Genomic DNA, 12,085 nt, shown 5'->3' on the forward strand with positions numbered 1-12,085 from the left:
TTGTCCAGTTTTCAAATGCATATGAGGTGATTGAAAATGCTATGAGTTGCATCAGGTGCACCTTTGTTTTCCAAGTGACATCTTTTCTTTTAATATATTAAACATAGCTTTGGGTACATATTTGTCCAGTGCAACATGTCACTTGATTTCTTGACTGCTGCTTCCATGGGCATTGACTATGGATGCAAGTAAAATTAAATCTTTGACAATTTCAATATTTTCTCCATTTATCATGATGTTGCTTGTTGGTCCAGTTGTGAGGATTTTTTTGTCTTTAGGTTGAGGTGTAGGTTCATATTGAAAGCTGTATGTATCTTTGATCTTCACTAGTAAGTAAGGGCTTCAATTCCTGTTAACTTTAAGCAAGCAAGGTGATTTAGTCTACAGATCACAGGTTATTAATGAGTCTTTTCTGTAATCCTCATGTCAATTTGTTCTTCATACAGTCCAGTTTCTTAGATTATTTTCTCAGCAATGTGAAAAGATACAGCCCTGACACACACTTTTCCTACTTTTCCATCCAGGAAATATCCCTTGTTCAGTTTGAATTACTGCCTCATGGTTTATGAACAAGCTCCATACAAACACAATTAAGTATTATGGAATTCCTATTATTTAACAATTAGCCATATTTTATTAGGATTCGTGAAACACTGGTAAACATCTTTCTGATCTTAGCCAAGATCCATCTGATATCAGCAATGCTATCCCTCAGTCCATGTCCTTTTCTGAATCTGGCTTGAAATTCTTGCGTCTCTCTGTTGATATAATGCTGCAATGTTTTTTAAAAAATGATGTTCAGCGTACTTTGAATTAAGTGGCATATGAATGCTATTGTTTGATCATTTCTGCTTTTTGTTGGATCATCTTTCATTGAGATGGGCACAGACATGGTTTTCTTCTATTCAGTTGGTCTTCTAAATTTCTTGGCATAGACAAATGAGTCCTTCCAGCATTTCATCCTTTTGTGGAAACATGCAATTGTTATTCTGTCAATTACTGGACTTTCACTAATGCCTTCAGTGAAACTTGGACTTCTTCCTTCAGTACCATCTGTTCTTGATCATATGCTACCTCCTGAGATGGTTGAATATTAATCAATTCTTTTTGGTTCAGAGACTGTATTCCTTACTTCCTCTTTTGGTGCTTCTTACATGTTTCAGTATTTTGCCCATAAAATTTTCAGTACTGCAACTTGAGGCTTGAATTTTTCTTTAGTTTTTTTTAGCTTGAAACATGCCAAGCTTGCTCTCCTTTTGTTTTTCCAGCTCCAGTTCTTTGTATATTTTATCACAATGCTTTCTCCCCTTGATCCATCGTTGAAATCTTATGTTCACCTCTTACTTCATCTCGTCTGTAGGGTTTTGCTGCTCTACAGCCAAGAGCAAGTTTCAGAGTCTCTCTTGACATACACTTTGGTCTTTTCTTTCTTTCATGTCTTTTAAATGACCTTTTGCTTTCTTCATGTATGATGTGTTTGATATCTTTCCACAACTCATCTGGTCTTTTGTCATTGTGTTTAATGTAAAAATTTCTTACTGACATGGTCTCTAAATACAGGTGATATATACTTAAGTTCGTACTTTAGGCCTCGTGAACTTGTTTTCATTTTCTTCAGTTTCAAGTTGAAATTGCATGTGAGTAATTGATGTCCCCCCCACCCCCACCCCCGCAGTCAATTCCTGTCCTTGTTCTTAATGACAATATGAGGGAACTTTCAAAGGTTTGTAGAATATTCCATTGTCTTTAAATTTGATATTTCTACAAACTTTCGAAGCCTCCTTATATTGAGCATCTCCATCATGTCTTCCCACTCTGGTAGTTGTTTCGATTCCTGTGATTTCATCCAGCACGTTCCATGTATGTAGTCACAGTTTATTATTGAAAAAAGGTATTTGCAATGACTAAGTTGTTGGTCTTGCAAAATTCTGTCATGCCATCTCCATCCTTATTTCGATCACCAATGCCATGTTTTCCAAATTTTGGTTGTCTTAGCTTTGCATTCTTGTCATTATTAATTATCAGTGCATCTTGATCACATTTTTTTTTTCAATCAATTTCAGGTTTCCGAAGTTGTTAAAAAAAAAAAAAAAATTTTTTTTTTTTTTTTTCATCTTTGGCATTAGTGACTGGTACAGAAATTGAATAATTGTCAAATTACATGGTCTTCAATCTAGATATATGGATATTATCCTATCACTGACTGCTTGTACTTCAGCATAGATCTTGAAATGTTCTTTTTGTTCATGAATGTTACCCCATTCCTCTTCAATTTGTCATTTCTGGCATAGTAAGTAGACCTTATGGTTGTCGGATTGAAAATGGCCAATACTAGTCCATTTTAAGGAGCTCTGGTAGCGTAGTGGTTACGAATCGGGCTGAGAACCTTAAGGCCAGCAGTTCGAAACTATCAGCCATTCCACGGGAGAAAGATGAGGCTTTCTGCTCCCGTAAGGATTTACAGCATTGGAAACCCTGTACAGGGTCGCTATGGGTTGGAACTGACTGGAAGGCACATAACAACAACAACAACAAGTCCATTTTATCTCACTTAATGCCTGGTGTGGAGTTGTGGGTTAATGTGCCAGTCTGCAAAGCCGTTTGATCTACAAGGTCACGACGGTTCAAGCTCACCAGCTGCTCCTCATGAACCCTATGCAGGGTCGCTGTGGGTTCGGAACTGACTGGATGGCACTTAACAACAACAATGCCTAGGTTATTTCTCTTATACGTTTCTTTTTAGTTTTGATGACTTCCTATTTTCTTAGATTCATATTATATACATTCTACATCTGATTATTAATGGATATTTGCAGCTGTTTCTTCTTACATTGAAAAAAAAAAAAGAGCCCCTCAAGTTGGGGAAATGATAACAAGGAAAGAGCTGTGCCCTCCCAAAAGTTTGAAATCTCTTGTCATTGAGTGAATTCCCAGTCCTATAGACCTTACTTGACGGCACATAACAACCTTACAGGCCTAGTAGAACTGCCCCATCTGCTTCCTCAGGCTGTTAATCTTCTGAAGTCCTGGTGTGGCGCTGTAGGTTCCTGTGCTGGCCTGCAAAGTCAGTTTGAACCGCAAGGCCATGGTTCAAGCTCACTAGCCACTCCTCAGAAACCCTATACAGGGTCACTGTGGGTGAGAACTGACTCAGTGGAACTTAACAACAACAAATCTTTATGGAAGCAGACTGCCATTTCTTTCTCATGCCAAGTGGCTGGTATATTCAAATGGCTCATCTTTCATTAGTAGCCCAACATGTAATCCACTGCTCCTCCAGGGTCCCTTTTATTCGAAGTGTGGTTGGAATTAATGATGTGGAAGGAGTACATCTTTGAGAACTTCATGATGTGCCATGACTCAAAATGAGAAGAAAACAGAATCAGTCCAGGTTAGCAGTTCAGAGCTTATCCTTCAGTGCATCAAGGGCCCCTTAAAAGAATCATACGTGTATTTTAATAGCTGACTTAATTCTTTTAGTAAAACGCTTCTTCTTTGGCAGATAAAAGCAGCAATAAAGAAGGATAGGGAGAGAGATTGTCAAGCTGGTGGTATTTTAGTGATAAGTTTGCCTTCAGCATATTGTAAAGTATCATCCTTCTTAACAGTGAAACCGTTGACTTGTTCTTGTCACTGTAGTAATATGGTTCATTCTTTGCAATGGAAGGATATTTGTATTTTTTTCATTCTTACATATGGTGGTCAGTAACTAAAAATTTTCTGTACATTTTAGACTTTATTGTTGTTGATAAGTGCAGCCGATTCAGTTTCGAGGAGTGAATGATGGTTTTTAACCACTGACCTTGTGGTTTGCAGTCCAGTGCTTTTCCTATAGTGCCACGCTAAGATTCCCATTGACTTCGTTAGTCACTAATAATTTAGACTCTAGTGAGATCCTCAGTAAAATTATAAAGGACACTCAGATATTCTCTCTTGTTACTTTTCTTGAACTTCGATATGCTTGACATTAGTGAAATCTACTGGTGTCGTGGTGTAGGATAAGCACTGGACTGCTCACCACAAGGTGGGCAGTTCAATCTCACCAGCTGCTCCTGAAAAACTTACACAGAATCGCTATATGTCGGATACAACTCAGTGGCCCCTACCAATAGCAGCAACACTGTCAGAATGCAATTGAAGTTAATAGTGACTCAGTGTTCTAGAAAGTAGCAAGGATTTTCTGCAAAATAACATAGGAACCAGGTGAAACAGGACCTTTGCTTGTCTGGTTTAATTGAATATTGTCTTCCATATAAAATGATACCTTTCGGGGGAAAAAAAAAAGATTTCAATCTACAAGCTGTTTCACTTGCATTTGATTTTGCAATTGCCTTAATCGAAATATGAGAATTGTTTGCTTCAGCTAAACTAGATCACCCATTCATTCATTTGTCATTTATCAAGACCTTAACCACTGAGATAAGTGCTTAAACACGTATTTCTGAAGCCTGTCTTCTCTATCTGCAAGAAGCTTACAATGCAATAGTAGAGATATGGTGTATATAGAAGTAACTGTAAGAGGAGATTGAGATAAATTGTCATAAAGCAGATCAAATAATTACTGTAAATGATCAGAGGAGGAAGCGATCAATTTGAATATATTTCAACTGGAAAATTGCAGGTTTCTACCTGCAAATGGAAATTCTATTGCAAAACATACAGAGCCTATTGGAAAAAGTATGGGTTCTTCAACTTTAGTAGTATCCTAGATTCTAGTGATTATGTAGGCTTAAGAAATTATGGACGCTTGGAAATACCAAAAATAGGTTCACATAAAAGTTTTCACCTGATTGTGATAAAAGTATATCCTGTTGTTCAAGTACATCATAGCAGTAAGCACTAGGCAGAGACCGATGGTATTCTTTAGACAGGCAGTCCCTGCATGATGAAAGTCAGACCTCAGAACAACACGGACCCAGCCTTTAATGTTATGTGGGTTTGTACCTAAATAGAAAAAAATGGAACCAACCCCTGTTGCCAATAAATTCTTATTCACTATCACCTCCACTTGTTGCACATGATGCTTTTAAGTCATTGAAAAGAGCTACAAACCTTTTTCACTCCCCAATCTACAACCACCACCAGGTTGGCTCCAATTCTTATCAACCCTAAAGGACGGAGTATAACTGCCCCACAGAGCCGTCCAAGGTTGTAAATCTTTATTGAAGAAGACTCCCACATCTTTTTTTCTGCTGAGCAGATGGTAGGCTTGAACTGCCAGCTTTTCAGTTAGCGGCTGAGTACTTCAACTGCTATGACATCAGGGGTCCATTTTCTTGCACTAAAGTAGGCCTAAATGTGAACTGTATATGTCTGTTCCAAGTGGCATACAAATTCTTAAAGACACAGTAAGAATGGATCTTGTTTGTTATCTGTAGAAGGACTACCCTGTGATCACATAGAGTGATAACATGTTTTGTTTTGTTTTGTTTTGGTCAAAGGTCATATAGAATATTAAGGAGCTCTGGTAGCATAGTGGTTATGAATCGGGCTGCTAACCTCAAGGTCAGCAGTTCGAAACTACCAGCCATTCCGTGGGAGAAAGAGGATGCTTTCTGCTCCTGCAAAGATTTACAGCCTTGGAAACTCTGTGCAGGGTCACTTTGAGTTGGAACTGACTTCATGGTACTTAACAACAACAACAACATATAGAATATTCTGCCAGTTAAGAGGTTAGACTTCTGTACCAAACACATTAGCAATTTTTACTAAAGTAATTTTTATTTTTTCCATATGGATCTACAAAAGTTCATTCAAGATTTTTGTTAACTTAGAATTTGAGGGGCTAAGACTGAAGAGAAAAATGGTGGTTGGTTGATAGTATTTGAACCACTCGTGGTCTTTCTCTTATTTTTCTGAAAGTACTAGTAGCATATTACTAACTTTTTGGGAGATCTAACAAGTTTTGTAATTCAGAATATTGTTGTTGTTGTTAAATGCCGTTGAGTCAATTCCGACCCATAGCGACCCTGTATAGGGTTTCCAACGAGCAGCTGGTGAGCTTGAACCACCAAACTTGCAGTTCATATGAGTTTGCAGTCTGACGCATTAGCCCACAGTACCATATTGTCGTTGTTGTTGTGAAGTGCCATTGAGTCAGTGCTGACCCATAACGACCCTGTATAGGGTTTCCGAGGAGCAGCTGGTAAACTTGAACCACTGACCTTGCAGTTCAAACGGCTTTGCATTCTGGCACATTAACCCACAGCGCCACATCAGCACTCCATATTAGACCCTGTGAAATACAGCAATTCTTCTGTTTCTGGTATCCTCCCTATTCCCTATCTCCAACCTATATTGCATGGAAGCTAGCTTTTTCTTGTTACCATTAGTGGACAGACAAGAGTTTAGAACAGAAAACTACCAGAGTCATTCACAAATATTCACTCTTTCCACGTTCCATGCTCTGATATCCAATGAATCATCAGGCTAGCCCTGTTGAAAGCATGTTTAAGCATAGAGAACAGTATACAGTTTGTTTCTGAAATGTAATACTGACGAGCTAGGAAATTATTTCTTATTTTTATTGAATCAATTTCTGCACATCATTTAGATCGTTGTGATTTTTGTCTTGTTGATATTTGAAAATGTATTAGTTGTGATTTAATGTCCCTCCTTATAAGGAAGTCTTTGTAAATATACCAGCATTAAAGCAGTATGAGATTGTGCACTGTGGAGATATTACATGTGTAATCATTTGCATTCTTAATGTTCCAGAACCCTGGGGTTGTTAGTAAAACGATTGGAGAAAGGTGGTAAAGCTGAGCAAGAAAACCTTTTTCATGAGAATGATTGCATTGTCAGGATTAATGATGGCGACCTTCGAAATAGAAGATTTGAACAGTAAGTGTGTGCTTGCTACACTCCGCGCTTGTCTTTTCAGTGTGATAGAGTACAGTCGACGGGAATGCGTTAAACACCATGTCTCTGGGGTAGAGTATTTTCTGCCATTATCTAGCTTTTAAAAATTTAATCAAACTCGTGGTAATTACTACCATTAGACTGTTATTTCAAAATGCCCTGTGAGTGATAGAGCTCTTTTAAAAATATTACAGGCCTAATTTTGTATTGTAATTTTGCCACTTTTTAGAAAATTGACCAGTGTGCTAGTTTTTATGATGCTTTACCTCACATTTCTGAGTTTTGTGCTCATCGCGTCTAGTCTGAATAAACAGCAAAGGCTCTTGTGCATCACACAGTATTGGATATGTTCAAAATTTCTTTATCTTGGTTCAAGTTCTTATTTAATTAAAATAAGAAAAAATGAGCAGTTCCTAGTAAAAAGGCCAAAGTAAGGAGAAATAATAAAGGCTCAGGGAGACTTCTGACTGGCGTCTTCTCAAGTGTGTTTTGGTCACATGACACTACTAGGCCCCATACCATTAACATTTTGGATCACTGAGGTAACACTCGAGTTCTTATGACCGTTACATACATGGACTTGAATTATTTTTGCTGATAATGAATTGTGGCACTTTGGGTTAAAGCACTGAACTGCATGGTTGGCTTGAACCATATGATTGGTGGTTCAGACTCCTTGGAAATCCTATCAGCGTCGCTATGAGTCAGAACCAACTCTATGGTACTTAACAACAACAACAACAACAAAGTTACTTTTTACAGAGTTCTGGTGTAGAGCTGTAGGCTAAAGTTGGGACTGACAGTTTTTTCTTTGAAAACTCAAATAGTATATACCTTTAAGGAAATGTTTTTTAGATTTCTAAAACCTGTATCAAATAAGGTTGTAAATAAGTTGTGTTTAATTGCTGTGAGCATTAGTGCTTAAAGCTGTTATTTAATGGTTTGTAGTTGAGAGGGCAGAGTTTTATCTGTAGCTCTAGATAATTTTGCAGTTTTACTTGGTACAGAATGAGAAATTTACGTTGGCAGAAACAGGTCTGCTTATCCCAGGGAATGCATACTTGATTGATAAATTAGTTATTAGTAAATTAGTTATTAGTATCTTATAATACTAATAAATAATTTATCAGTAATTATTAGCAATTTGCTTGTCACGTTCAACAAATTCTTTACGTTCTTGTTGATTCATTAGTATACCAACTAAGCTTATAATATGTCATGGTCTTCCAGTCTTAATTTTCTAATTTTCCCTTCTTTCTAAAACCTAGAGCACAACAGTTGTTTCGCCATGCCATGCGTGAACCTATCATTTGGTTCCATGTGGTTCCTGCGGCAAATAAAGAACAATATGAACAACTATCCCAGAGTGAAAAGAACAACTACTATTCAAGCCGGTTCAGCCCTGACAGCCAATACATTGATAACAGGAGCGTGAGCAGTGTAGGACTTCATGCAGCACCAAGAGTGCCCAGACTGAGCAATCCGCCCGAGCAGATAGACTCTCACCCACGACTACCTCATACTACAAATCCTGCTGGGAAACCTCCATCTGCTCTGGCTCCGGCACCACAAAATGTATTTCATACGAATGTAAGCAGTGGTTACAACACCAAAAAAATAGGGAAGAGACTTAATATCCAGCTTAAGAAAGGTATGACCCATCTTATTGTATTCTTATGGAATTTAAATCAGTTAACTAGCCCTGAACACTCTAACTTTTATCCCCATTATGATGTGGAAGAACTGCTATATAGACTTACAATTATTTTAAAGAAGCTACAGCATGAGCTTGTTGAACGTATTTTAAAGTTGTATTTTTCATACTTTTCTGATTCATTTTGTGGTATAGGAACTAAAATGTAATAGTTCAAAAAATAAGACTGAAAAAAAAAGATTATGCTAAGATCGTGGCTTTTATTAGTACAGTAAACTGTCTGATGATTGAAAATGAAACGGGACCTTTAGAGGTGTTACTATTGACCCCAACACATAGGGAACGTTAGATTGTTTTGATTGGCTCACTTGTCCAAATACAACACTCAACAAGAACTTTCAAGAAGCTTCGTTTCATCAACAGCAGTTTAATGACTTGAGGCTCAGTGGTTCACCATAGAAGACTGAGAAACTAGGCCATTGGTTGCTGTCTCTTGTTTTTCCCAAATACTGTTGCCTCTCCTTTTTAAGGTGACATGGGAAGTGGTAATGGGGTTGCTAACTCTGTATTACACTTTGTAGTTTTATTTAACTGTCTCCTTTCCATTGAGTGTGGGTTCAAGGGACAGGACATAGATTTTTCCTGTACAGCCTCCCGTACAGCTCAAAGCCAACTGGTAGATTTAACTGAAATATACTTTTGCTGTTTATTGTCCATTTTCATCCAAACATTGTTTATTTTGTTTTTTAAATTATGTCTTTCAAACAAAGTATCTTTCTAAAGAAAATTTCTCTTTTTATGAACTCAACTAGCTCTGAGTTGGGTCCAGGAGAGGTTGAATAACTTGAATGCTAGGAGCAGATTCTTTCTAGGGCATGTTTCTTATTGTAACAGCCACACAGTTAGCATAGATTTTATAGGGTAGTATACTCAGAGATGCTGTGGGCTAATGCTTCAGACTGCAAAGTCGTTTGAACTACAGAGTTCACCAGCTGCTCCTTGGAAACCTTATACAGGGTCGCTATGGGTCCGAATTCACTTGAGGGCACTTAACAACAATACTCGGAGACTGCTGTTTCCTTTCTAAATCATCTTTTTTCTATGAACTTTTTGTGAACCACTAATTCTTTATTGCTGGTGACTGGACTTTCAGCTCCAAATACTTTGGATTGGCCTAAGCTGGAGGTGACATCTTGCCTCTACTTTTAATGCTCCTTAAAAATAACAGAGACATATTCGAATAAATCCTCTTTTACCTCTTTCAATTCCTAAATGAGGAAATATCAGATCCCCTTTTATTTGTTTTCCTTATTCAAAAGATACGACACTCATTTAAAAGAAAAACATTCCATCATCCTCATATTGAGTTCAGTCAAAAAGAAAATTCTGCTTGGGATCGGTCAACAAAGCTAACATATTTTACTTGACAATTGTTATAAAGATATTGTTTATAAATATATTTACCCATTTACACTTAGGAATATACATTTAGTTAACTACCAGATTTTCACAGTTGTTATATTTAACAAGTTAGGATATTAATATGAGTTTTTCAGATGAAGGAAATTTTGTCATTAAAAGGCAAACAAATGACTCATTTCTCTGAGTACAGGAATCCAGTTTTATTTTGATAGCATTTGAAAGTTCTATGTTAAATCATCTAACTTAAACTGCTTTATCAATGAGAAAAATAGAAACACTGGCTTTTTTTAAAGCATTTTTTTTTTATGACCTTGGTTATCTAAATGATATAAAGCCCCATCTATCTATCTTGATTTTAATTTGATAACTGTGAAAAAGTATGATCAAAGGGGCAAACTGTGTGCTGCCGATACTATCCAAGTGGTCTATAAAATAAATTATGGTTCCTATAAATGTGAATGACCAAGAATGCTACTTTTCATTGATTTGTTCTGATTTCAGATAACTTAAGGCAATTTTTGTGGAATTGTACAGGCTTTCATTGTAACTAGTGTCTAATAATTTTACCAGTTATTAACATTATATTTAACATTTTAATGAAGTACATTATAATCACAGGGTGTATAATTTCTAAACTTTATATTCAGTTCAAAGTAAACTAACATGTTTTGAATTATATCTGTTTTCTAGAAACAGAAATGATCTCTTAAATACTAAAAGGGGAACCCTTCATTAAAATGATTCGTTGGCGTAAATTTGGACTTGGACCTGACTTGACAACACTTAACAACAACATTTATATATCATGACAAAATTCTAGCCCCAAAGTACTTGCTTCCATAATTATGATTTCTTAATATGTATTGCCATTTTGGCATTCTCAAAACCCTGCTCTTTTGTAGAAATTAGCTTTTTAATAAAGTCAGAAGAGAAGGTCAGTAATCTGTTTCAGTCAGTGCAAAATGTTTTGTTGGCTTTGCTAAATGAAAATTGATATCTATTTATCTTTCTTTAAAGGTCATTGCCTGAACTTTTAGCTTACAGATTTAGGGGTTATTGCTGATATTTTAATAGTATTGAGGTTCATATAACAGTCAGTCTTTGTAGTTCATACAAATTAATATTGCAAGAGGAGAATAATTTAGACTTCTTTCTTATTAAATGTTATTGCAAGTCATTAGAGTTCCATGAAAGCACAGAGACATATGGAAAAGTCCCAGCAGAATAATTAGGAAAATTCCATATAGACATTATGCCATTCAAGTCTTCAGCACAGAAGACATAAGAAATTAACAGTCCACGCACATTGAAGTGACTTTCAGCTTGAAGTAAATGAATGCTTTGTTTGAACTAGAGAATATTTATAGTAAGTTTCATTAAAGGTTTAATTACTGAGTGTTTTCTCCATTCCAGCTTTATGGTTCTTCTTGATTCCCCATTTTCATTCATATTATTTCCCTGTATTTATTTGTTTATCGATTTATAATCATACCTTGACATATAGTTCTGTACTGAAGTGCAGCATTAAATATATTACTGTCTAGATTTTAACTTTATCACATCTCTTTGTTCTTCCTAGAATGAATCTTTTTCCTAAGTATCATTTCTAACCAAAATGGAAGCTTTGTTTTAAAAGTCAATTTTTTTTTTTTTCAAAGCTCAGGTAGAAATTAATCATTATTAGAGGTGTTAAAAAATTCTCTGACTCAATAGAAATTTAACATTAACTTCACATTGCATCTTGGCGCATCTTGGTTGTAGTGACATATAACCCCTCTTCCTACACTGTATTGAGCTTATAAAACTGCCTGTCAAGAAAGCTACCAGAGAACCTAGAATTTAAATTACATAAATCTGCCAGGTAATTTATAAATAGCCTTATTGATTTCAGTGCCTTTAAACATAATGTGATGATCCTCAGAGATGATAGCCATGATCTCAAATGGATTCTTCACCAAGAAATTGGTTTTATATTTGTTTATTTGAGACTTCTCCACAGTAAGATTATGTGACTCAAAAGAGAACTATGAAAAACTAATATGGTTTAATCCAAGTCAGTACTGTGTGCAACTACAATTTAGATACATTATCTAATGTAATCTAGACCCATTATCTATATCTAGAAAATTTCTATTTTTATTTCTTTTT

At 36.2% G+C, this 12,085-nt stretch overlaps 1 protein-coding gene across 11 annotated transcripts in view; it reads left to right on the forward strand.

The window, feature by feature from the left end:
- The window catches only part of PARD3 (par-3 family cell polarity regulator), an 888,439-nt gene that overhangs the window by 496,897 nt on the left and 379,457 nt on the right, over nt 1-12,085 (forward strand). For all 11 annotated transcript variants that reach the window (XM_006871245.1, XM_006871243.1, XM_006871244.1 and 8 more), the window contains 2 exons: nt 6,718-6,843; nt 8,130-8,512. In XM_006871245.1, the coding sequence (XP_006871307.1) occupies nt 6,718-6,843; nt 8,130-8,512 (509 nt within the window). The remainder of the gene's footprint in view (nt 1-6,717; nt 6,844-8,129; nt 8,513-12,085) is intronic.

Source organism: Chrysochloris asiatica, unplaced genomic scaffold, assembly GCF_000296735.1.
Source record: "Chrysochloris asiatica unplaced genomic scaffold, ChrAsi1.0 scaffold00164, whole genome shotgun sequence".
NCBI classification, from domain to species: domain Eukaryota; kingdom Metazoa; phylum Chordata; class Mammalia; order Afrosoricida; family Chrysochloridae; genus Chrysochloris; species Chrysochloris asiatica.